The 27977-nt window shown below is 40.6% G+C and overlaps 1 protein-coding gene and 2 non-coding genes across 3 annotated transcripts in view; 2 read left to right on the top strand and 1 right to left on the bottom strand.

The window, feature by feature from the left end:
* Positions 1-942: 942 nt before the first annotated feature.
* Trnag-ucc (transfer RNA glycine (anticodon UCC)) lies at positions 943-1014 on the bottom strand. Its single transcript has one exon. It is a non-coding gene; the product is annotated as a tRNA-Gly (tRNA).
* A 176-nt stretch (positions 1015-1190) lies between these two features.
* Trnag-ucc (transfer RNA glycine (anticodon UCC)) lies at positions 1191-1262 on the top strand. Its single transcript has one exon. It is a non-coding gene; the product is annotated as a tRNA-Gly (tRNA).
* A 929-nt stretch (positions 1263-2191) lies between these two features.
* Positions 2192-27977, top strand: part of LOC126377525 (facilitated trehalose transporter Tret1-like) — a 36668-nt gene continuing 10882 nt past the window's right edge. The window contains exon 1 of the mRNA XM_050025309.1: positions 2192-3070. Within this exon, the coding sequence (XP_049881266.1) occupies positions 2192-3070 (879 nt within the window). The remainder of the gene's footprint in view (positions 3071-27977) is intronic.

Here is a 27977-nt window from a genome sequence, read left to right as displayed (position 1 = left end):
TTTACCCGGTTCAATTTCTACCGGGTACAACTTTTACCCGGTTTTATTTTTACACTTTCGTTAAAACTCACGTGAAATGTCCGATACGGATCAACATTAACACGTAGCTGGATTAATCGAGTGTATCCAGTTTTAGTCTTAACAAAACCGGGCCACAGGGATGGCAATGAATGGGTTAAAAAGCCGGGTAATTTAGTGAAAGTTTATTTTTCTCGGGTTAAATTGCTGGATTTTAAAAGGTCGATGCTTAGAAAGGCGATACACGTTTGCGTTTCGGAAGTATGTGACCTAACCTGTTTTCACTTCAGATTGCAAGGTCAGATTACTGGACCTGTCTAATCTTCAGGTCAGGTAAGCGGACCCTGGCAAGCCGTGCTAAGACTGCGGGCTTGGGGGTGCCTAGTTATACCTATGGCAGTAAAATACAATATTCTTCTTCTTCTGTCGTGTGGGTTGAGATCAACGCTGGTGTCAGGGTTACTATTGAGGCGCCAAAGGCCCCTGAAATGGCTTATATAACGCCTACTTACATCAGTAAGTAATAACCGGGACCAACAGCTTAACGTGCCTTCCGAAGCACGGATCATCTTACTTTCGGACAATAAGGTGATCAGCCTGTAATGTCCTAACCAAACTAGAGATCACAAAGTGATTTTTGTAATATGTTTCCACCGGGATTCGAATCCAGGACCTCCGGATCGTGAGCCCAACGCTCAACCACTGGACCACAGAGGATATAGCTTGTAACCACCGGACAATCAAGACGCTTCTAGTGACACCTCATTTGTTGAATTCTGACAGTTGGTTTAGGAGTTAGGTTGGATTAGACACGCATACCTACACACATACATCCATACATACATACATAGCGGTCAAACACATAACCCTCCTTTTTGCTTCGCCGCAGTCAGGTAAAAAATAAGCGTTGGTAAAAGAAATAAATGCGTTGGCCGAGAATCGAACTCGGATCAACTGCTTGGAAGGCAACTATGCTGACCATTACACCACCAACGCATCTGTTACTTGTACGATAATACTTAAATAGAAGATTTCCTTTTTTTTTAAAACAATACTTGTAATTAATAAACCAACTGTTGTTTTTAACAAAAACATCTGTATAAGTAATCAACTTATAATAATAATTAATTATATTTTACACGCCTTCCAAACTTGGATACCTTAGAACACATGCGTTGGTGGTGTAATGGTCAGCATAGTTGCCTTCCAAGCAGTTGATCCGAGTTCGATTCTCGGCCAACGCATTTCTTTTACCAATTTGTGACTAGTGTTTACAGTTTTATATGATCCAGATTCGAAACCTGGTTTAGAAAACATTTTGAATGTTAAAAATGTTTTTGGTCTGATGCCATTTAAAATATTTCAGTTTTCTACCTAGTTAAAACTTTTGATAAGTAATAATTTATTATTTATTTATTAATTTACATAGTCATTTGACATCATAATCAAGATTGTTCGGAAGGAAGTAAAATATTTATTTTGAGGACACTAAATTATTGACAATAAAAACCCCACAAAACCAATTCTTCGGTTTATCCGTGAAAGTGGAGTTCGCTTAAAATGATTATCGTCCCTTAGCTTACAACACCGCTCAAGTCGAAAATTGGCGGTTTTTACATATTAATGCCATTGGATGAAGAAAATAAAGGTTAAAATAAAGTAAATCGTCAAAATAAGTATAAATAATTATTTATTAACCGCTAACTAGAGTATGTATTAAGTAGCAATAAAAAATCTACAGATATTTTAAATAAGACATTTTTTATTTCGTCTCCTGTAAAGTTGGTAAAAATGACTTAAGCGGTGTTGTAAGCTAAGGGACGTTATGTACTTATTAAAATAAAATACAGTTATTTCTCAAAATACAATTATCAGAGTACTTATTTCATTACCGCCACAATTTACTTCACCAACAAAGTTCTTAAGTCACGTACCAACAGGAAAACTTAGAACAGCGTTTAATTGCGTTTAATCAACATCATTGTGCCTGTTTAACATGACTTTGAGTGATCTGAATCCTTAATCTAAGTGCGGTAATTTACAAGTAAAATACGTATTGAAGCTAAAAATAGATCCTCTATATAAATCGCCGTAAATCCCTCAATGAAAGCCCCGCAAACGCCTCATTAATATGCAATTTCTTCTTTCCAGGCGGGAATCTAATAAGGAAAGAATGGCTGGGTCGCGGGAACGATTGCTGTACGAGAGAAGATCAGACTTTGAATACGAATACGAAACCAGACGCAGATACTACGAACCAAGATACGACAGACGACCCGACAGGCGAGACCGAAGGGTCGAATACGAACGGCCTCGAAGGAAAAATGGTTACGTTTATGAAGATATCTATTCAGATTTCGACGAGGCACAAGGTCGACTATCCCTATTCCGGCCTATCAGACCCGAATATTTAAACCTGCCGACGACCTACGAAGCGAAGTACAACTCTTTACCAAGAAATTACAACAGTACCTATTATTATGAGGAACGCAACGCGCGTAGGTACAAGAAAGATTATTATGATTTCCGAATCGACAACGAGAGGAAACGGCCGCGAGAATCTTATGAACGCACTCCTGAAGCTAGGAGGAAGAACACAGAGAATTACGATCGCCGACCAATGATAGATACTAAAGCTACCCAAAATTCTAAACCGAAAAACGTTGCAGTGTGCAAACCTTTACGCTTGAGTGAGAAAAACGCGCGCTACTGGACATCTGAAACGCCAGACAAGAAAAACCGACCAAAGAAAACTGAAGAGGTTAAGAAAAATGTGAAATTTTCGGAAGTCTCCGGTTGTAATCGGAAGATGGTGGTGGACGATCCGGTTTGTGGTAGGAAAGTAGTGCCAGTGAGGGAGTTGGAAGTGTCTTTGGACCAGATGATACAAAATGGTTACTTTGAGAAGCATAATATTCCGATAAGGGCGATGGTGCGAGCCAGCGCGGTGTGTACGGAGGCCGCGCCGGGCCCCGTGCCAAACGGGAAATGCTTATCAGTGGAAAGCGGGAAGGAAAGGCAAACTCTGCGTAGAACTAGACATCTACCTCAGGTGAGCTTTTTTCTTGCTTTGTAGATTACAACAGCCTCTGTGGTCTAGTGATTAAAGCGTTAGCCTCATGATCTGGAGGTCCGGGTTCTATTCCCGATGGGGATTGTCGAAATCACTTTGTGAGACTGTCCATCTTACTTTTTCGAACAATCAGGTGATTCAATCCTGCAAAGTAAGATGATTCCGTGCTTTGGAGGGCACATTAAGCCGTTAGTCCCGAGTCCCGGCTATTAGCCGTAAAAAACAACTCCATAAACCCGCAGTGAAGCGAGGTGAAGTATGCTCTATACCCCCTCCCGTTAATTGAGGGGAGGTCTATACCCAGCAGTGGGACGTAATTAGGCTGTTTATGTATGTATGTAGATTAAAACGAATTGTTACTTGATATTTGGATCACCTTATGTGTCGAAACGCTCTTGACGGTATAGCATCCTCCATGCTACTTTTTAGGGGAAAATAGGCCAGTGGTTTCCCACTTGCCTTCCGCCCCACAGTACTCTGTCTGACGCGAGTGCGATGGCGCCCAGAGTATCTATTTCAAAGCCGTACTAGGACTCCTGTCCTCCGCCTCTGAATATTACTAACAGTTACATAGCACTATATATGTATACTATAAAATATACGCCGATATTACACCTAATAACATTGACGTCGATTTATACTTAGTGTCTCTTTCAAGCAATCGACGTAAGCCGATCAAAAACACCTTCATATCAACGCAAGTAAGGGATGTAGGTAGTAAGTAGGTAATTCGCTTCGATTTCTCACCGACTACTTAAGCCGATTGCGAAGTATATCAGCAAGGGTTATTTAACAATACTATGATACAACCCTCGCGAGCTCGAGGAGCTCGGTGGCGCAGCGGTTAACGCGCTCGGTCTGCGATTGTTGAAGTTAAGCAACTTTCGCAAAGGCCGGTCATAGGATGGGTGACCACAAAAAAAAAGTTTTTATCTCGAGCTCCTTCGTACTTCGGAAGGCACGTTAAGCTGTTGGTCCCGGCTGCATTAGCAGCCGTTAATAACCATCAATCCGCACTGGGCCCGCGTGATGGTTTAAGGCCCGATCTCCCTATCTATCCATAGGGAAGGCCCATGCCCCAGCAGTGGGGACGTTAATGGGCTGATGGTGATGATGATGACACAACCCAGACACGGCATAAAAAGATCTCATTCTTCATTGGGGACATGATCCTTATATTTATCAACAAAAGTACATAACACCGGTTTAGATGCATCAAATATATTCCAACTTCGAATTCGAATTTTGAATTTGAAAGTTACTAAAAATGGTGATATATTCTTGATACTTACGTAATAGAATGAAAAATCTAGGTTTACCTCAAGCCCTTGGTCTTACTTAGTTTGTTTTTATGATAATGGCAACACTATCGGCGAATGTCACTCAGATTTTCTACCAGAGAAATGTCATGATTGTTTATTTTTATTCAATAGAAAAAGAAGTTGTTTAAATCAATATCTCTTTGATTTCCCCACATCTTTTATGGGCGTCAGATGTCACACACACAGACGCGCGTGTACGATAACATCAATGTGTAGTGTCTGTGTAAAACGAGGTTTTCTGTATGAAGTGTACGGTGTGTGCTTGCGTCTAATGACCGAAGTACTTTTAAATCCACTACACTTGGCATAGAATTCGAAAACTACAACATTCACCCGAGCAGCTGTCTGGCAATGTGACAGAACATCCCATGAACTGTAACTACCATAATTTGGCAACACAGGGGTCAATTTCGCAACGATTTGGCGCTCAAGTGTTGAGCTTTTAGCGATCCTGGGTCACGGACAGTATAGACTAATTAAGAATCTTCAAATCAAATCCAATCAGATCAATTTATTTGCGAGAACACATAAAATAGAAAGGCGGTAAACACTCTTTACAGCGAGTAACCTTATTTTCAAGTTCTATGTAACAGTCTTCTTCTTCTATCGCGTGGATTGTGAGGTGAATTACCAACCCCATCAACCTGTCAGGGTTACTATTGAGCCGCCAAAGGCCTCTGACATGGCTCATGTAACGACTACTAACTTACACCAGTAAGTAGTAACCGGGACCAACGGCTTAACGTGCCTTCCGAAGCGCGGATCATCTTACTTTCGGACAATCTGGTGATCAGCCTGTAATGTCCTAACCAAACTAGGGACCACAAAGTTTTTTTTTGTGATATGTCCCCACCGGGAATCGAACCCGGGACCTCCGGATCGTGAGCCCAACGCTCGAACCACTGGACCACGGAGGCCGTTATGTAACAGTGGGCGAGCCAATTACAATTAACCGGGCACAAATCCTGGAAACCACCTGATACCAATTATCTATGATCAAAAACATGAATTCATTGGTTTAGAATAGAATAGAAATTAAATTATAAAAGGACGCCACACACAAGAACAAGACAATAATAATAATAATAATAATCATTTATTTCGGACTCATCCACATTGATTACATCCATATTTGTTAGTAAAATTGCAAGCTTACAAAACTAGTGTTAGTAACATACAAATATATTAAAATGGCAAGTCCGGATGGACTCCCCGACGCTGGCGGCCAATCATACGACTGCGTGCAGCCGAATCCATCAAGCCAGCATCGGAGAGTCCCACCGGTCAACTAGCGCGCGCAGGATGGTGTTGGAACTGTCGCGCGTGCGGCGCAGGATGGAAGCGCACCGCTTTCGCATGATGGCTGCAAATCCGTCCGTGTTAGCCGCAGCGAACATCGCGAACAATAACATCATTTAAAATTTTCACAAAACAATTACATAAAAGCAAAATGGATGTTCGTCGAAATGATCATAAGGTGGGGGTGGACGTCCTTTATAAAAGGGCCTCACTCAGCATAAGCCGCGGCGCAAGCCACAACGCTGGTATTCTTTGGACCTTGCTAAGTAACTGATTTGACTACTGGAAACTAGCATTTAGTGAGTTAACTCAATAGTCAGCGCCGTCTTAAACTAGGCTGGGGCCCTTGGGCACACAAGAATTTGGGGCCCTTTTTGAAAGTAAAGAAAACGAATTGGAAAGTAAAAAAAGAAAAACAATTTCATTTTTTACTAAGTTAGTACCTATGAACCCATTAATAGGTAATCAAATACAGCATAGGTTTTTTGTTTTTTGAAAAAGTCGCAGTCATCGATAATATAATGACGTAGTATATGATATGCCGTGTAAATCTAACCTTCTGATAAGATTCCTAATTTGTGAAAAAAGTGTAATGTGCCCGACAAAAATGTTTTGAGAATAAATGTGTGAGAGAAATTGTGGATCCTTCGGTGGCCCCCGAGAATGGGGGCACGGGCCCTGTGTGCCCATATGGTGAAGTCGGTATTGTCAATAGTTGCTGTACTTTTCATGCCTTTATGTTAGTATTGGTTTACGTCCAAACTTTTTAAAGATTACAGACTCGAATTACCAGCTGGCTGAAGCTGTGGCCGTGGTCTTTCCTTCGTCAATTTCCATCCGCTCTCGCTCATAACTCAAGAGTATCGTGACTTGATTTGCTGGTAATTAATGGCGTGTCAGAGCCAAGCTCCGGATTAATCATAACTGCTTCAAAACGGACCCTGTGCCGGTCAATATTTTACCCATTAGACCCGCTATGCACCGTCTAAAACTTCCCTCGGATTGAATCGTTTCAGTTACCTAATCATCATCTTAAGGCCAGGCGCGCACTACGAGTTTTTCGCCGCGCGGCAAAACAAAGCAGCGGCATAATGTCGCACTGTAATACTGTACCAAACAGTTTTAAATTGTATTGCGCGCACTTGACGGCAGAGCCGCCGCAGCGGCGCAGTATTACAGTGCGACATTATGCCGCTGCTCTTTTCTGCCGCGCGGCGAAAAACTCGTATTGCGTAGTTGGCTTAAAACATATTCTTGTGTATGTGGGTATCCTTACATCATCTCCCTAGCATTATCCCGTTTCTCACAGGGTCCGCTTAGCTAATCTGAAGATTTGACAGGTCCGGTTTTTTACAGAAGCGACTGCCTCTCTGACCTTCCAACCCGCAAAGTTAAAACCACTTAAAACCACCATACCTCCGAAAATGTATTTCTCGGGACTGTGGGTATATATTTTCAATGAGAAAGGTACTAGATTTTAAAGTGTGTTTTCCCACTTTGGGAATATTCCCTTGAACAGCACATCACTGTTTGCAGCTCTTCAATAAGTCACGAAAAATGATTATGCCATTCACTGTCAGTAGTCAATCAATACAACGTATGTAACAGAATATTCATCAATTTGTAACGAGCCATTCAATTTCATATTCCGAATATCGACAATTACATTTTCGACATTTTATTACGATAGTTACTGCGTTGTATGAATATGTAAACCGAATATTGAATTTCGTACGTGGTCTTGGGTAAAGAATTCCACAGTTCACGCCCGTAATGCCTACTGGGTTGGGCAGTACTGTAGTGCTTGTAAGAACACCCCAGACACCCCGTATAAGAATCTCATTCTAGCGCATACACAAGCGAGATACAGTCATCGCGCTGTCTCCCTTGTATTTTTTTGTAGATTTTCCGCAGGCATTAACTACTGGGATTATGAACTCGTGACACCGTGTTCGGTTCCTGTCGGTCACGGGTTCGAATTCCGACCCGGGCTGTAAACTGAATTCGACTTTGTGAGTCAATAAGATGCAATTTTCACTAACAAAGTTGCGTTGACCATTAAAAATGGCGATTCGGCTCACCACCCATCACGTTGGTCTAACTGTTAGACTCTAACAGAAAGCTCGGTGAAGTGTGGGCACTTAGTTCATCTTGCGATGGATGTACCTCTGCCTACCCCATTTGGAAGATAGTCGTGAGTTTATATTACAATAAGTACACTCCATGAAAAAAATGTTAATGACACTAATTTTATCACTGTGTTTGTTTTAAATTAAACGGATTTGTATTTTTAATTGATTTTTTATTTAAAGAAGCACACTGTTACAACTAAGGTTTGAAGGAAGAGAAAGTGCTGCCATGTATAAAAAATATATGTCTATTTATGTCTTAAACATATCTAGGGGGGGCAACAAATACAATATGCAAGAATATGAATAATGGCCAGTACTGTTGACTATCATGTTGATAACCTATAATAAATAAATAAACTTTAATTAAAACATACAGTATTTTGACAGCAAACAATGTGTGTTTTCAGGCAATAATTTTACTGCCTATGCCGACGACAGCGTGTGATCGATCGTGTTCGTAAACCCAGTCAACATATACCATCATATTATATTGCTTTTTTAATTTAATTGTAGATTTACTCCCAAATGGCATTAACTACTTGGCTGGAACCGACTTAGCTCTATACATGTTAATGACATCGTAACGAAAACTTTGATGGGTGATTCAAACCACTAATTTGAGTTGATATCAATCGGAATTTTCCGTCGCAAAAGTATGGAACTGAAGATAATTTCATCATCATCAATTTAAGAGCCACGCTCTAGTCGGTGTAGCATTCGCTGAGCCAATTCCTTGACTTCCCTATAAGACACGACAAAAAGAAAAAGTAAAGAGAAGGGAGAAAGGAAAAAGGAAGAAAGAAGGAAGGAAGGAGGAAGGGGGGAGGAAAAGAGGGGGAAAGGGAGGGAGAGAGGGAGGAAGGGGAAAATAATTTAAAAAAAACAAAAAAAAACCGAGAGAAAATTCCACTTGTACGTTGTATAAGTGACATCGTAAAGAATACTAAGGGGGATGATTCAGCTCACTATAGCTGTCTATTACCCGTCCCTTTCCTTTTCGGCTGATAAGAAAATAACAGGTAACATAAATATAACATAAACAGCTTATATACGTCCCACTGCGAGGCACAGGCCTCCCCTCAATCAACCGGAGGGGTATGGAGCATACTCCACCACGCTGATCCAGTGCTGGTTAGCGGAGGTATTTGAGCTAGTAGCCCTGGGCCAACGGCTTAGCGTGCCTTACGAAGCAGGGAAACACCTACTTTTTCGGACAATCAGGTGATACAAGCCTGCAATGTCCTTACCGAACAAAGGACAGTCTCACAAAGTGATTTCGACAATGTCCCCATCGGGAATCGAACCCGGACCTCCAGATCGTGAGCCCAACGCTCTAACCACTACACCACGAAGGCTGTTATAAACAACAAATAACAGGTTATAACTTAAAATAAAATTAGATGGTTCTACAAGCACCAATGTCTGTATCTGAATGACATCCTAAAATATAACATAACATAATCAGCCTATATACGTCCCACTGCTGGGCACAGGCCTCCCCTCAGTCAACCGGAGGGGGTATGGAGCATACTCCACCACGCTGCTCGTTGGTGGAGGCTCATGTAATGACTACCAACTTACATCAGTAAGTAGTAACCGGGACCAACGGCTTAACGTGCCCTCCGAAGCACGGAATCATCCTAAAATAACTAACTCTAAATCTATCCCGGAAGGAATATAGCATGAAGGAACATAAGTAATCTTCTAATGTAACAAGATTGTCTCTGGTTGAACGCACAAAGACATACGACAATGGAAAGACAAAGTACAGTTTAATAGAAAAGTGACAGAGAGTCAGAAGTACATAACCCACACCCGAATCCCTATAGACACATCATACATATATAAACTCATGCCCGTAATCCCTAATGGGGTGGGCAGAGCCACAAGTAATCAAAGACAACTAGCAGCCACTGTTGATACGATGTCGTACACACATCATACACACACACATAACATGAACACATCACATATAACATGAACAGCCTATATACGTCCTACTGCTGGGCACAGTCCTCCCCTCAATCAACCGGAGGGGGTATGCAGCATACTCTATCACGCTACTCCACTAGTACCGAGTTCAGCGCTCCCCATTTGTCCGGCCAAACAGTTAATGCCATCTGCGGCATATTTTTTTTATATATAAAAATAATTGTTGCTTGATATTTGGATCACATTATATTGCGACCTATATTGCTTATATTTATTTTGATCAGAATAATAATGAGTGGAAGATGGAATTATGCCTGGGTGTAATAACAAGGGTCATCGTTTATACCAAATAAAAATATGTATAAAAGATACATATGGCTGTTATCTATGAAATTAGCTGGTTAAACGAAGGACAATATTTGTTAGGACACCGACCATGAATCCCTTCCAAAAACTCCTTTGGTTCGCGCCAAAAACTCCCGCCACCCCAAGCCAGGAAAAAGAAAAATAAAGTGGACTCGACTACCGCCGTCGCGCGTTTCTATACAAGAAATTTCTAAAATAACATAAAAGTGTATTAATTCAAGTTGTGCTGTTTAAACTTAATCTGAAAGTGCACTAGCAGTCTCCAGAGCACCCCGGGGTCAGAAGAAACCAAATTCAACAATCCTGTAAGTACCTTTCCTTTGGTCGGTGTTTTGTATGGGCAAGTCTACTTTTCAGATTCAAAAATATCACTAATCTCAGTTATCCAACATTTATGGTCCTTCGATACGGATTCAGTATATCAAAATAGGTATTAACAGACTATTTCATATATAATTTATGTTATTTTATTCAAAATATTAAATTTACAACATCACATTTCATTGTGCAAGTATTTGTTCAATAGTTCTATTTGTCACAGTGTAATATCATATTTAATATATTTTTTATACGTAGTCAAATACTTAGAATCTATTTCTACAGTGTAAATTACTTTTTGTTCGGTTTTACATAAACAGGCAGTTGTAGGGACGCGTTGTTCTCGAAGTTTCTAGTACATTTTTCTTCAGTTCAAAATGGCGAAAGAAACACCTACAACTCCATTTTTGACCGATCTTGATATCAAAATAAATACGTTAATAAATAGAAAAGAACGTTATTTTAGGCGTGTTCAACAGATGTACGATTTATCTAAAATTGTCGAAAGTGATTCCACGTTAGTTAACAAATTGTTGGTGCGGGTCAGTGAACTCGAATCTTCTCGCGAATCATTCGAACGAATTGTTGATGATATTTCTGCGCTGGAACTAAAGCGTAACCCGGCGTATATAATTAACGACCAGGAAGTAAAGGCTTTCGATGACTTGTATTACGAAGTTAAACGTATTTTTCATCAATACGAAACTGTTTCGAATACGTCAAAAAGTGGCGGTGAATTCAAATATGAGCGAAGCGGCGGCTCTCAGCCTCGCTTACCTAAAATTGAACTTGTTCATTTTGACGGAAGTTTAGAGAATTGGATTACATTTCGCGATACATTTATGAGTTTGATTCATACAAATAATTCGATAGGTAATGTCGAGAAGTTCCATTATTTACTTTCCGTAGTAACCGGGCCAGCACTTCAAATAGTGAAAAGTTTGCCTGTATCGAGTGACAATTATAATATTGTCTGGTCATCTCTGTCGGACAGGTATGAAAATAAGCGTGCTATAGCTACCCGCTATTTGGATAAATTGTTCGCGTTCAAACCTTTGCCGAACGAATCTGTTAGCGGATTGAATTCCTTTTTAGAGACATTTCAAGAATGCGTTCAAGCGTTAGAATTATTAAAAATCGATGATTTAGCGGGATTTATTCTTTGTTATATCGGTTTACGTAACCTGGACCCGGTTTCTAGACGAGAATTTGAACAAAAAATCGGTATAAAGGAAATACCTATTTTTAAAACATTAAGCGAATTTGTATCGAATCAGGCGCGTATGTTGGAAATGTCTAATCCTCCTGTTTCAAAGCCCGTTTCAAATAAACCCATTCTAAATGCGGTTCAAAACAAAACTAATAATAATAGTAAACCTATTACAAAAAATGTCAATTCAAAAACCTGTTTGGCGAGCAATGCGGGCCCTGATAATTCTAAGAAGGCATGTTTGTATTGCAATAAGCCATTTCATTCGATTTATAAATGTTACGAATACATTGCGCTGTCTCCTAAGCAGCGAATTGTAAAAATAAAAGATTTGCGTTTATGCGAAAATTGTTTGCGTCAAGGTCACACATCTAATGAGTGCCCATCGAAGATAACATGTACGGTGTGCAAAAACAAACATCATCACACGTTGCATTTAGATTCCAATGTAACTTTGATAAGCACGGGCTCTGATGACAGTTGTGATAACGACTTTAATAACGATCAACAGAATCGGGTCTCCTTGGCATCGTCATGCTCGTCTGGGTCGACAGTTATGCTGGGTACTGCGGTTGTACACGTTACGGATGTTTCAGGCAAATATCAACCCGTGCGCGTAGTGATCGACAGTGGTTCTCAAACCAGTTTTATCACAAATGATTGTGCACAGCGATTAGGGCTTCCACGTCAAAAGTGTAACACTCAATTGTCGGGCCTAGGCGGAACAGTAGTTCGCGATCACGGTATGGTGTCCTGCACTTTAAAGCCGACCATGTCTAATGACCCTGTTTTTAATATAAAAGCTGTGATCATTCCGAAAATATCTGGCGATATGCCATCTGTCACTTTGTCACAGGATTTAGTCAACGAATATAAACATTTGGTGTTGGCTGACCCTACTTTCTATCGCTCGAGTCGCATTGACATGTTGCTTGCCAGTGACGTGTTTCCATTCATTTATGATGGTGGCAAGTATCATCCGTCACGTCAAGGGATACCGCTCGCGTTAAGTAGCATTTTCGGGTATGTCATTACAGGCCAGCTGTCAGTGAATACCGGTGCTGACGGTGTGTCGACTTGTATGTTCACTAGTAGCACAGTTAAGGTGGACGATTTAATTAAATCTTTCTGGGAAACCGAAAGTTTATCCTGTGACGTACCTAAAAATCCAGATGACGTCATCGCTGAACAGATGTTTGTCAGTGACCATAAGCGTGATAATACCGGTCGATACATTGTGAGCTACCCATTCAAACCTGACGCGAAACTGGGCGATTCTAAACAAATTGCATTAAAACGATATCAAAATTTGGAACGCAAATTATCTCGTTTACCCGATCTAAGGGGCGAATATAAAACGTTCATGGACGACTACGCGTCGCTCGGTCATATGGTCTGTGTCGGTGACGTATCGGAAGTGGAATCGGCGTATGTCATTCCCCACCACTGCGTTCATAAGCCTGATAGTAGTACGACAAAACTTCGCGTAGTTTTCGATGCTTCGTGTCAAACTACAAATAATCAATCTTTAAATTCCGTTTTATATACGGGGCCCAAACTGCAAGCTGATCTTGTGGAATTATTAATACGTTTCCGTTTACGTAACGTTTGTTTATGCGGTGACATATCAAAAATGTATCGTAATATATTAATTGACAAATCACAACGTCAATTTCAACACATATTGTGGCGAGATTCGCCCAACGAGCCTATAAAGATGTACGAGTTGTGCACAGTCACTTACGGGGTAGTCAGCAGCCCGTTTTTAGCCATTCGCACGTTACAGCAGTTAGCCGCGGATGAAGGCGATCGTTTCCCTGATGCCGCCCGTGCTCTGCGTGAAGGTTTTTACGTTGATGACTTGCTTTGGTCAGTGGATAGTGTAGACGACGCGCTGACACTTCAACATCAGTTGGTAGAATTGCTAAAGCTTGGCGGTTTCGAATTGCGCAAGTGGTCGAGTAATAGTGCTCAAGTTTTAAATAAATTGCCTAGTGATCAACTCGAACCACCTGTTCAGTTCGATGACGGCAAAACTATGGCTATCAAGATTCTCGGCCTGCACTGGCTACCTGAAGAAGACGCTTTCTCCTTCCGTACCACACAGATGGAAAGTAACGTGACGAAGCGCTCCGTGTTGTCGGAAATAGCTAAGTTATTTGACCCTTTGGGGTTCGTTGCGCCTTGTACTTTTCTCGCTAAAACTTTTATGCAAAAGTTATGGTGCGCCAATTTAGGTTGGGATGACGCGCTGCCTAATGCGCTTCTCAATGAATGGCGTTTGTTTTCATTTCAAATACCTTTATCATCGAAACTAAAACATGACCGACATGTTTTTGTGAAAAATCACATTACAGCTCAAATTGTGGGTTTTTGTGACGCGTCGACGAATGGTTTCGCTGCCGTCGTGTATATTCGCAGTCAGGACGGGCATGGCAATGTCAAGGTTAGCCTACTGTTATCAAAATCTAAGGTTGCGCCCTTAAAAACAGTATCGATTCCGCGTCTTGAATTAATGGCCGCTCATTTGTTATCGAAAACCCTACAATATGTCGTATCGATATTAGCCAAGGAAGTACTGATCAGCGAAGTACTGGCTTTCACCGACAGCTCAGTGGCGTTGACGTGGATCAATACACCTGCATTCAAATTAAAAACTTTTGTTGCGAATCGTGTGGCTAAGATTACTGAATGTTCAGCCGGTGTTCAATGGTATCACGTCAACGGCACTGACAATCCTGCCGATGTATGTTCGCGCGGCGCCACGCCGGCCCAGTTGCTGCACATCGCTGATCAGTGGTTCCGCGGCCCACAGTGGTTGTACGATCCACAACATATGTGGCCAGTGAGGTCTCTAACTGAGTTCAAAGGAGAACCCCTGGAACTAAAACCTGTAAAGGAAAGTACGTCATTACTCACTGAAGGTGTCTCTCTAAAAAATAACTTTGATAATATAATAAATAAATATTCGAATTTTAACAAACTGCAGCGCATAGTCGCCTGGTGTTTCAGATTCTTACACAATTCCAGGGTTTCTCGGCCTGATAGAATCAGGGGCGCATTGCTCACCGCAGAGTTAAATAAAGCTCACGATAAACTTATTCAAATAGTTCAATCCGAACATTTTGGTGATGACATTGAGTCATTAAAACGAGGTAATCGATGCTCTCAAAGCCTACGTAAACTCGACCCGTTCATTGATAGCCGTGGTCTTCTCATGGTGGGGGGTAGGCTTTCACACGCAAACTTACCATTTACTCAACGTCACCCTTTAATTTTACCGAAAAAATGTCATTTTACGAACATTTTAATTGATTATTATCATAAAGTTTATTTACATGTCGGACCTAGGACTTTACAAAACATATTAGTTCAAAAATATTGGATTATAGCCGCTCGCTGTGTTATACGGTCTCGCCTTTCCAAATGCGTTACATGTTTCAGAAATAGGCCCACTGTAAATCAACCTAAAATGGGCTCTTTGCCTAAGTGCCGCTTACAGGACGTTTACCCGTTTCACACGGTCGGTGTCGATATTGGAGGTCCATTTTATACAAAAGAAACAAATAGACGCAATGCCAGAATCTCAAAGTCTTACTTATGTCTATTTGTTTGTTATTCGACTCGTGCGGTTCACCTTGAGGTCCTTTCGGCGTTGACTACTGAATGCTTCCTAGCTTCATTCGATCGGTTTACGGCTAGGCGTGGTCTTCCACACACCATGTATTCGGATAACGGTAAAAACTTTGTCGCGGCCGGTAAACACTTAAACGAAGTCGTTCAATTTTATAATGCAAGTCAACGGCAGCTTATTGACGGTTTTACAGTCAGAAAAGTGACATGGAAATATAACCCCCCGACAGGTAGTCATTTTGGGGGCATTTTTGAAGCCGGAATAAAATCGGCAAAGTACCACTTGAAGCGCGTAGTAGGTACTCGTGCTTTATCTTTCGAAGAGTTGGGTACTCTTTTTGCTAACATAGAAGCGATTTTAAATTCGCGCCCTTTGTGTAGTTTGTCTAATGACCCGAGTGAATTCGACGTCCTTACGCCAGGACACTTTTTAGTCGGTCGTCAATTGGTATCGGCTCCCAATTACGATCTTTCAGATATACCGTTGAATCGTTTAACACGATGGCAATGCATTACGCAGGCCGCTCTGCACTTCTGGCGCCGGTGGAAGTCGGAATACTTGCACACATTGCAACAAAGGCAGAAGTGGTTTGTTGATACACCTAACTTAAACGTAAACGATTTGGTCTTAATTCATAACGATAACGTACCGTGTCAACAATGGAGTTTGGGTCGTGTAGAACAGATTCACCCTGGACGTGATGGTAGAGTTCGCGTTGTTACATTACGTACACAAAATTCACGGTTACAACGGCCTGTTTCCAAATTGAGTCCTCTCCCAAAAGAGCAGGACCAATAACTTTGTTATTTATTTCTATCATAATAATATCATTCATACACTTAATTATTTATTATACAGTCCATTAGCTTATCTTATTATAAAAATATATAACTTAGTTTTCTTTGTCAACAATAAAGTACATTATAAGTAGTATATTTAATAATTCTACTCTTGTGATGTTATTACCTATTTTGAAATCACTGTTGATTTCGGTGGGGGGTAAATGTTAGGACACCGACCATGAATCCCTTCCAAAAACTCCTTTGGTTCGCGCCAAAAACTCCCGCCACCCCAAGCCAGGAAAAAGAAAAATAAAGTGGACTCGACTACCGCCGTCGCGCGTTTCTATACAAGAAATTTCTAAAATAACATAAAAGTGTATTAATTCAAGTTGTGCTGTTTAAACTTAATCTGAAAGTGCACTAGCAGTCTCCAGAGCACCCCGGGGTCAGAAGAAACCAAATTCAACAATCCTGTAAGTACCTTTCCTTTGGTCGGTGTTTTGTATGGGCAAGTCTACTTTTCAGATTCAAAAATATCACTAATCTCAGTTATCCAACAATATTTACAGTGCCATCTATTTTGTCTTTGAAAAACGTAGCATGGAAAATCCTTTTTTAATCCGGCACAAATCCAGGAAACCAAGTGATATTAATTATCAAATTTAAATTCAAAATTCAAAAATATCTTTATTCAGTAGGTAACATAGTTACGCTTTGAATCGTCAATTTTTACATAACGAACGTCTCATCCGCCTAAAACTACTGCAGCGTCTCACAACCTGTATAGCCGGGGAAAAGAAGCTGCAAGAAAAACCTCGGCACAGGACCCTAGACGTTCTTTAAAAAAAAAAACATAAAATATTGGTATACAATTGAGTAATTTAGCTGCCTAATATCAGTTCTCAGACAGTTAATCCCATGCATTCATGTCTTCTAAATAATCACTAACTTTATAATAACCTTTTTTGTAAAGTTTTTGTTTAACTACTGTCTTAAAACAGTTGAAAGGCTTTATCTATGTTTATTATCTATGTGCCAAACATGAATTCAAACTCAGAAAGCCAATTACCTAATAGGTATTTATCTTTTTGTTTGCTCTTGGCCCCAGACTTGCCCGAAGGCATAGACGAGGCCTAAGATGGAGCCCAGAAGGTACCTGTTACTCTGGCATTGAAAGCACCCGGGTTATATGCATTCGGGAATACAGCTTTTTTTAACGTGACTTATTGTAGATTTGCCACAGGCATTAACTACTTCGCCGGACAAATGGGGAGCGCCCGGTACAACGTTTAAGACAACAGGCCTGAGGGTGCCCAGTTGGGCGCGAACCTCGGCTCAGGGCGTCGTCTGAGAGGAAAAATATTTGAAAGAATTAATCGACCCTAGTGGGTCGATAGCGATAAGCGCTGATTGAGAGAAGTCGTCGACCACGCCGGCGGGGTCGGTATCGGGGTCCTGAAGTGTTTGGTGTCGCGAGCTGATTGGCTGCCTCTATGGCTAGAGTAATCGGGTCGTCGGGATCGTATATTACATCTTTCGGACGCCAAAACTTTTCAGTACCGTCCCTATGTGTGGGATGTATTCGGAAGCCGCAACTACCAGGGGATTTGGGTGGTGCGGGGCAGAATCGAAAAAACGGTTTGAAGCTAAGGGAATACAGAAATGGCAAATAATTCCACTCCCTAGCAGTGCGCATAATGAAGGACGTTATATCGTTTTACTGTGACTTCCCTCACAGTTTATTAGCCGACTGTACATTCGCTAGACGCCTCAGAATATTCATTTTGTAAGTTATGCGGCTTCTATGGCCTGGTTTTAGTCGGTACACACCACACAGCCCACTGTGACACTGTCAGCGATAACGCGATAAATCTTCTTCTATCGTGTGGGTTGTGAGGTGAATTACCAACCTCATCAACCCTGGTGTCAGTTATTATTGAGCCGCCAAAGGCCCCTGACGTGGCTCATGTATTGACTACCAACTTACATCAGTAAGTAGTAACCGGGACCAACGGCTTAACGTGCCTTCCGAAGCACGGAGCATCTTACTTTTGGACAATCAGGTGACCAGCCTGTAATGTCCTAACCAAACTAGGGATCACAAAGTGATTTTTGTGATATGTCCCCTCCTGGATTCGAACTCGGGACCTCCGGATCGTGAGCCCAACGCTCAACCACTGGACCACGGAGGCCGTAACGCACGCAACGTACGCGATAAATAATTTAGCAGCAGTTCGTCAGTTAGCAGTAGTTCAATTATGGAGTGTATATGGTGCGGTTTTGTTTTTTGTTTAATTCCCGTCGTCTCGTTCGACGCTAGTTGCCGATAGAAGCATGCACTCAAAACGCCTAAGCTTTACTCTTTTCTGTTTTACTTTCATTTTAATGAGTCTGCGAAGTTAGGGGTCTTTGTCAACTTTTATATAAGCAACTTTGAAAAAGGGAGATTGCCTGCCTAACATAACTCTACTCACACGATTGAAATTGATGGAAAAGTTGTTTGAAGGTAAATACAAAACTTAAAAGACCCTGCAAGTCCCGGCTGAGTCATCATAATCATAAACAGCCTGTATACGTCCCACTGCTGGGCATAGACACCACGCTGCCTCCACTGCGGGTTGGCAGAGGTGATTTACGGCTAATAGCCGGACCAGCGGCTTATTAAATCAAATCAAATCAAATATACTTATTACCGGCGGAATCATATTACTTTTTCAGACAATCAGGTGATTCGAGCCTGAAAAGTCAATGCCAAACAAAGGACAGACTCACAGAGTGATTTCGACAATGTCCCCATCGGGAATCGAACCCTCCTCCCTCCTCGGACCCATAGCGGTGACATGTCGTTGGCAATGAAAGATATTTCATAGAAATACATAGAAACCAGTAGAGTCTCTGCGACACGTCGTCTGCTGCTGCCTCATGTCGTCCGCTGCCAACTCGTACCTTAACTCTCAAACCACTAACTCCCAGACCACAGAGGCTGTTTCCGGCTCAGTAAGATAACTAATATGTAAGCTTACTAAGCCTATTATAATTTACTTTGGAAAGATCCGTGTAGCCATGTTGGGAGATGGCACGGCGTAACTTACATAGTCACGCGTTCTCAAACAAAACAGCTCCACCAACCCGCAGTGGAACAGCGTGGTGGAGTATACTCCCTATTGGCAACACCAACAATAAAATATTATTTACATACATACATACATAAACTCACGCCCGTAATCCCTAATGGGGTGGGCAGAGCCACAAGTAATCAAAGACAACTTGCAGCCACTGTTGATACGAAGTCCAAAGATGGATATGATGAACCTAAAATATTATTTAAGTATTATTATTGTGGCAACTTTCAAATCGCTCTCTCTATAAAAATTGTAACATATCGTGTGCAAGCAAATAAATATTTTTCTATAACTTTCAACAACGTATTTAACTACGACCAACCGCAGCCCCCATCACTCCCTACGGCCCTACCCCCCTCCGGTTGATTAAGTTTAGGTATATAGGCTATTTATGTTATGTTATGTTATGTAATCATTTGCGAACGTCTACATTAAGATTTCATTTTTAACCCCCTATGCTACGCGAATCGTGTAAAGGGCAATGTATGGGTTATTACAATAAGATTCCCATTGACATTTAGGATTTATCATTGAACAGTTTTAAGACAGTAATTAAACAGAAACTTAATAAAATAAGATTGGAAGATTAGTGATTATCTAGAAGATATGAATGCATAGGATTAACTGTCTGGGACCCGATATTAGGCAGCCTAATTACTAAATTGCGTAACAGTATTTTTGTTTATTTTTAAAAGAACGTCTAAGGCCCTGTGCCGAGGTTTTTCTTGCAGCTTCTTTTCCACGGCTATACAGGTTGTGAGAAGCTGCAGTTGTTTTAGGCGGATGACACGTTCGTTATGTAAAAACTGACGATTCAAAGTGTAACTATGTTACCTACTGAATAAAGATATTTTTGAATAAATGGTTCTGATTATGAAAGATATTTTGGAAATTGAATTTGAATTCAACATCAAATAAAGGCCCTCAAGAAAATTCTCAGTTTTTTCCTAAATAAGGACAAGAAGATAAGGACTGACAAGGGTAAAATTGTATAGTGCCTATGTAAATTAAATGAACATGAACAAATAAATAATAAATGAACAACGTCCTCGGTGGTCCAGTGGTTGAGCGTTGGGCTCACGATCCGGAGGTCCCGGGTTTGGATCCCGATGGGGACATATCACAAAAATCACTTTGTGATCCCTAGTTTGGTTAGGATATTACAGGCTAATCAACTGATTGTCCGAAAGTAAGACGATCCGTGCTTCGGAAGGCATGCCGCTGGTCCCGGTTACTACTTACTGATGTAAGTAAGTAGTCGTTACATGAGCCATATTATGGGCCTTTGGCGGCTCAATAATAACAATGGAGTAAGGCGGTTAATTGGAGTAATGGTTGATGAGTTTGGTAATTAACCTCACAACCAACACGATAGAAGAAGAATGAACGGTCACGAGCATTAATATGTGTACACTTTCGTACCATGTCACATTAACTTTTTTGACAAATTGAACTGTAAGTCTCACTAAATGTCAAATATGTTAGTGCGACAGAGTCCTAAAATGGGTACATTATATTGCTCATGACTGAACATAAAAAACAATATTTCAAGGAAAAACAGTACACTGCTTAGGAACGTGTCTTCAGTACAAGTTTTGGCATTACAGAAACGATTGTTGTATCGAACAACGATGTCTCGACTAGTGATGTGGCGTTCCCAAACTGGGAACATTCCTGGTAGTTAAAAGGCACATAAGTTACTCTGGCCTTTAGGAAAAAAGAACAGAGTTAATGTAATATATTAAACTCAGTAAAACGGCATTTGCATTTTTTATCAATCATAATCTTTTTGACATGACATAAGACCATAAATAACGCTTTTTAGAGCGTATTGTACTTCACTCTACACGTGAAGCATACAACGCTATCCGCGTCCAGTTCAACAACGCTTTTAGGGTGTTATTGCGGCTGCCTCGCTTCTGTAGCGCCTCGGGCATGTTCGCTGAAGCTCGCGTCGACTGCTTTTATACGACTATGAGGAAGCGATGCACGTCTCTGGTGCGCAGGGTGCGGGGCAGCGGCAACCCCGCCCTCTCGATGATAGGTGCGCGACTCGACTGCCCGTATCTGCGTAGATGCTGTGACTTGCATGTCATAGCATCTAATATTAGATAAAGCTACTAACATCTAGAATAAGTTTACTAACACATATGAGACATGTTTCGTGAAATAAATAAATTATTATTATTATTATAAGTAAAACATAGATATACCACAGGTAAGTAAAACATAGATATACCACAGGTCTCCCCCCTAAATCTTATAGTTAGCTACTAGTCGTTAGTTGGTTGGTTGTTACTGAGGTCTGCAGCATCTGGTCAACGTGCCTCTTGCAGGTCTCCATCGTCCGTTCTCACCAGATAGTGCACCGGCCCCAGTACTCTCCCAACTTCGCCAAATTTCCATCTCTGGGACGGGTCCGTATAGTTTCGGCCCTGTACCCTCTGGCCTAAAAAGAACACCCTCGTCTGCGGGTCTTGTCGCATGTTGCGTCCGGTGTTCGTCACAGGACCTCTGAAGCTCACGTATATCAATCATAATCTTTTTGACATGACATAAGACCATAAGTCAAACATAGATATACCACTATATGATAAAAGTAAATTAACAGCTGTCAATCTATCCCTTTCCTTTTCGGCGGATAAGACAATGACAGGTATAACTTAAAGTAAACTTTGGAGGTGTCTGCTAGAATCGGGGCTAGTGTCCTTACTATTAAAGAATTTTTTCACTTCCAAAACATCCCTTCCCGCCTTACTCCACACTTGTAAACAATGTTACAGACTGGTGTCTATTCTAATTAAAGCACATAATAACGGGTTCTTACCGCGTTTAAATGGGGATATGAGACTCCCGGGAGCCTCATATCCCCATTTAAATGCGGTAAGAACCCGTTATTATGTGCTTTAATTATGATAATAACCGCGTAAACTTAAAACAATGGTGTCTATTCTTTTTTTTTTGTTCAATTTTTTTATAGTTAAGTTTTTTTATATACCCTCTCCGCCTGTTCAACAGGACAAATTAACTTATGTTTGTTAAAATATTTAGTCCTCGTGGTAAGTGACTATGTTTTATGAGAATTAGAGAGTTTATGAGAATAAAGTTCTTTAAACTAAGAACATTCCCGGTGATGGCACATCACTAGTCCCGACGGTTGTAAGTGTTTGTGCATCGATCATGGCACGTGACCAGGAATTTTGATACATAATCTTCTTGCAAGAATCTATATTTATGGGGGTGGCTAGCCAGGTGTGGAAGAAATACAGTCGGATCTCAGGGTAATCTTTTGTTTAATGGGGTGATTGTCACAATATATTCACACGAGTTCTTACAAGATTGGCACACAAATTTAAGAAAGGGCGCGTATAGCGTGCGCGTGGTTCGCAATCGTCCAGAGAAGAAAAAAAATTGAAAGTGACAGATAGCGGGGGCGCGCGGGGGTGGCGCGGCACGCTCATTTAACAATTAAAGCGCGCGGGCATACGACCGCGCGAGGCTCGTTCGTTCCGCCGACCCAGACTATGTTCGGTAGGCCGGGTTGCTATATATTGTAATATGTGTAATAACATAACATAACATCATAAACTCACGACTATATCCCAATTGGGGTAGTCCAAAGGTACGATTATTGGGTACTGACTTATTGTAGATTTGCTACTTGGCCGAACAAATGGGGAGCGCTGAGGGCTCTTACCCGGTACAAAATTTAAGACAACAGGCTTGAGGGTGCCCAGTTGGGCGCGAATTTCGGCTCAGGGCGTCGTCTGAGAGGAAGAATATTTCGATAGCGAAAAACCGTTGAATGAAGGAAATCATCGACCACGCCGGCGGGGATAAAAAAAAATAATAATAATTTTATTTCAGACAGATGCCCATATTTGTTAGTATTACAAAAACTTAAAAATTATGTTAGTAGTGACAAAACAGATAGTATCGGGATTCTAATTAAGCGGCAAAAGTTCAATCAGTTTCTTGCAAAGTAATAAATTAACTGGTTGCACTTAAGACCTCTTGGTTACATGTCGTTTCTGTAATAGACCTAAAACACCTACAAAAACATAAATTTTATAATTATGACAACTAATGGTTCATAATTTCACCACTGTTTACAAATAATTCGCTGGGCTCACTGACTGAATTTTTGCTCTTTGAGTGTACCATCAGATAGATAGATAGATAGATAAAAACATTTATTTGGTCTACAGACACACATGCATACAAAAAGAAAAAGATTAGATACATCACACACGATGAATTAAATAAATACCCACGCCTCACCGAGCTTTCTGTTACACCAACGTGATAGGTGGTGAGCCATAGCTTCTGATCTTCTTCTTTCGTGTAGATTGTGGTGGATAAATTTCTTTCAGGCAAACTTTAGCCTTATAATAATAAATAATACTAAGTACAGAACGGCAATGACAGTGACAGTGATAACCTACGGCAGTGAGACGTGGCCGCTTACTATGGATCTTGTGAGGAGGCTCGGTGTCGCTCAGCGGGCAATGGAGAGAGCTATGCTCGGTATTTCCCTGCTCGATCGAATCAGAAATGAGGAGATCCGCAGAAGAACTAAAGTCACCGACATAGCTCGGAGAATTACAAAGCTGAAATGGCGACCAAAGGTTCTGGAATGGCGACCACGCGTCGGACGACGCACAGTGGGTAGGCCTGCTACAAGGTGGACCGACGATCTGGTGAAGGTCGCGGGAAGCCGCTGGATGCGGGCAGCGCAGGACCGATCGTCGTGGAGATCCTTGGGGGAGGCCTATGCCCAGCAGTGGGCGTCGTACGGCTGATGATGACAGAACGGCAACTCTCCGCTCCCCACCAGCGTCTGAGCTAGGTTTACCTCACCCCCCCCCCCCTCGGACATAGTTTATTGACTTGAATCGTATGGCGTCAAACGTCACACACAGATGCGCGTGTATGATAACGTCAATGTGTGGTGTCTGTGTAAAATGAGGTTGTTTGTATGAACTGTCCGGGGTGTGCTTTGGGTAGGTAGGTATAATAATACTACAACCCAGACACTTCATACAAACAACAATAGTCGTCAGCTTATGTTATGTAGATCTTTCTGTTCATAGTTTTTTTTATCCCAGTTCGTTTCCACCGAGAACCTTCCGCAAAAAGTAACGGTCAGGTTTTAATGGCTACCATATTAGGGTAGCTCTTACCACATTGTTAGAGAGATTGTATAACATTAACCTTCGAAAGGTCGAAGCTCGATGTTAAATTTCAAACATTTGTGGTTTAATCGAGAAAGGTCTATGTACGGTCACGAGTACTAATATGTATACACTTTGAAACCATGTCGCATTAACTTTTTTGACAAATTAAACCGTAAGTCTCATTAAATGTCAAATATGATAGTGCGACACGGTTCTAAAGTGGGTACATGATATTGTTCATGACAGTACTTATGTTCACTAACATTACATTACATAACAAATACTTTACTGTACACACGTCATCCCCCTAGCATTATCCCGTTTTTCGCTTACTTAACCTGACTATTTGACAGGTCCGCTTTTTCACAAAAGCGACTGCCTGTCTGACCTTCCAACTCGCGAAGGGAAAACCAGCCCAATACACATCAGGTCACACACCTCCGAAAATGCATTTCACGGGGATGTGGATTTCCTCACGATGATTTCCTTTATCGCTGAGCAAGTGATGCTCATTTATGATCCAAACATGAATTCGTGAATAAATTCGACGATCATTGGTCATTAGGCCTGTGCTGGATTCGAACCTGCGACGTCAAAGTGAGTGGCAAGCGTTCTACCAACTGAGCTACCACGGGGAGTCATGCTCATCAGAGTATCACTCCTTAATTAGTCATTTTAAGTGCAAATATATAAGAATCGCGTGGTTACCAAGTTGTGCCCGGCTAATGGCAATAGCCACAAATAAAAATAAATAAATAATAAAATAAATAAATAGGGCTACCATACGAGCACATCACATCATGATCATCATGTTAAGGCACTGTCACACCAGCCGAGGCATTTGGCTTGCGAGGCTGCCGCGCATGCCTGTGCGCTAAGTGGATACGCGACTAATAGGTTGTGATTAAATGAATCAATTCAATTTTACATCGCAGAGGTCATAAACACTATGCACCGATATTGATATATTTATGGAACACGATTTTCGTGTTCGGGCCTCACCCAATAGGGTCCACATAACACCAGCGTCGTGATTCACGCCGCGACTTGTGCTGAGTGAGGCCCTTTTATCTTAGGACGTCCAACACCACCTTATGATCATTTCGACGAACACCCATTTTGCTTTTGTAATTGTTTTATGAAAATTTTAAATGATTATTGTCTTGTTTTTGTGTGTGGCGTCCTTTATAATAAACTATTTCTATTTGTTAAATTAATTAACATCAAATATATAATAAATAATGTATATTTATAATTCATTTTATAAATAATAAGATTTAAATTCATTCATTTCATAAAATACTCTGCATAATTATAAATAAAAAATAACAAAACGTTTTTATGTTAATGGTAACACCATAATCTAAGTTTTTGTATGTTGCCTGTATTTTTTTCTTCTTCTCAACTTACTGCATAATGGCTGTAATTTGTTAAACTTAATTTTAAAATACAGCTTTTTATTTCTACACTATTCTATTCCATTCAATATAGAAACCGTAGTATGTGACAGGGACAAAGAGTTATCGCTCCGGAAGGAATGTAGAGCGAAGGCCTTAAGACCCTAAACGCTCGTAACCCTTGATGGAAACTCAGATTTAGTAAGCGACCGGTTTGACCTTCACAAATACGTGTTCAGAAATCGGAATCATTTATTCAATATAATTATCATAGATAAACTTGTTAAAGGTCAATTTAACATTTTTAAGTCTACGTCATTTCGCAAGGTGTTATGGCTGAGGAGAAGAAATGACAAGAAACTGCAACAGCAACACATCTTTTAAATCAATGTAGGGTATACATATACATGTGTGTGGTGCATATACGTTGAAGTTATGAAATAACTAGAGGAACAATATAATAATAATAATGAAATAACTAGAGGAACACATTTTTAATACTAGGCATTTTTATCATTTAGGTAATCATTATTTTTTAATAAGCTTTTTACCTAAAATAAGCATCACATGAGCTTTAAATTTGTTTTCTGACAAATTCAAAATACCGTCCGGTATTTTATTGTAAAAACGTATAATAATAATAAGCTACAATATTAAATACCTGTCGCATAACCCGAAAGTTCCTTACTTCGCCCACCATTTCATCGAATCACCTCGACCCCACTACACTTGGTTAAGGCCCGTGTAGTGGGTATAAACTACCCCTTAAAAAGGGAGAATAGAAAATAAAATATAAATAATAATAATAATAAATCACTTTATTGCACACAAATTCACAAAACATTAATAATAATAATTACCTACATAACCCCAAAACAGATAAATTTAACAAAATTTTATATTTTTTAAGAATAAAAATAATAATATTTGTTCCTTGTTTTGTATGTAAGTATGTCTTTTACAGTTCTCGGAAGAACATAGTTGTGTGACACCGTAACAACGTAACAAAAGCTTTGGGGGATGTTTCAAACCATGATTCTAAGTTGATATCAAGTGGAATTTCCAGTGGGAAATTGTTTTTTTAAATTATTTTCAGTTCCATAATTTTGCGACGGATAATTCCACTACCTTTACATTGGCGTTTCAGAAATATCCTCGTTTTTAATATACTTTATTGCACTTAACAACTAGTTACATCACAAACAAGAAATGGACGTTTACAAGGGTTTTATCCAACCTTTGAACTAAAATGCTTCTAGATTCCCGTGCCTAGCCCTTTTTTTGTGACTTATTGTACATTTTCCGCAGATGGCATTAACTACTTGACCGGACAAATGGGGAGCGCTGAAGGCTCTCACCCGGTTCGTGCCTAGCCCGCCATTACCGTAATAATTATGTTAATAACGTTTACTTAGGAAACATTTTGGGTAAATAAATTAGTGGTTGGATTTAAGTTAAGTAAACAAAATAGGGCTATTACAAGCTCAAGTCGTTAATGGACGTCTTTGACCCCCTGGAAGCTTCTTGAATATTCATGATCTTACTGTATAAGCACACAGACATTTGATAATACAAGTAACATAATATAAGCTACGTTACGTTAGACGTTCCAGCTCAAACGGCATTCTAAGCGTGTTGACTGATAGGTGGGACTCCCCACTGCTGCTCCCAACTGCATAGTCTTCTTCTTATCGTATGGGTTGTGAGGTGGAATACCAACCTCAACCAACCAACCAACCAACTGCATAGTGTAAGCCATTTAATAATATACGTAAAATACAGGCTGTTAGTGACATCGTAACGAAAATTTTGAGGGATGATTCAGACCATGAGTCTGAGTTAATATCTCCGTTATAAATACCCACCGTTTAATTAGTATGAACGTAATATTTTTTTTAATAATAAGTAGCTTTCTTTTACTTTTATGTCTAAATTATATACTCCTTCTGATTTATTATGTTTAAACCTAAAATATGGAACTGTAACTCTCCTTTTAATTGCTGTGCCCAATCCGGGTCCATATGTGTTACTCACCTTATATCACCAGCCTCCTACCATGTCATCATCATCATCATTATCAGCCGTACGACGCCCACTGCTGGGCATAGGCCTCCCTCCACGACGATCGGTCCTGCGCTGCCCGCATCCAGTCGGTCCACCTTGTAGTGGGCCTACCTACTGAGCGTCGTCCGACA

This window comes from Pectinophora gossypiella, chromosome 23, assembly GCF_024362695.1.
Source record: "Pectinophora gossypiella chromosome 23, ilPecGoss1.1, whole genome shotgun sequence".
NCBI lineage: Eukaryota > Metazoa > Arthropoda > Insecta > Lepidoptera > Gelechiidae > Pectinophora > Pectinophora gossypiella.
This window is presented reverse-complemented; position numbering and strand designations above follow the sequence as displayed.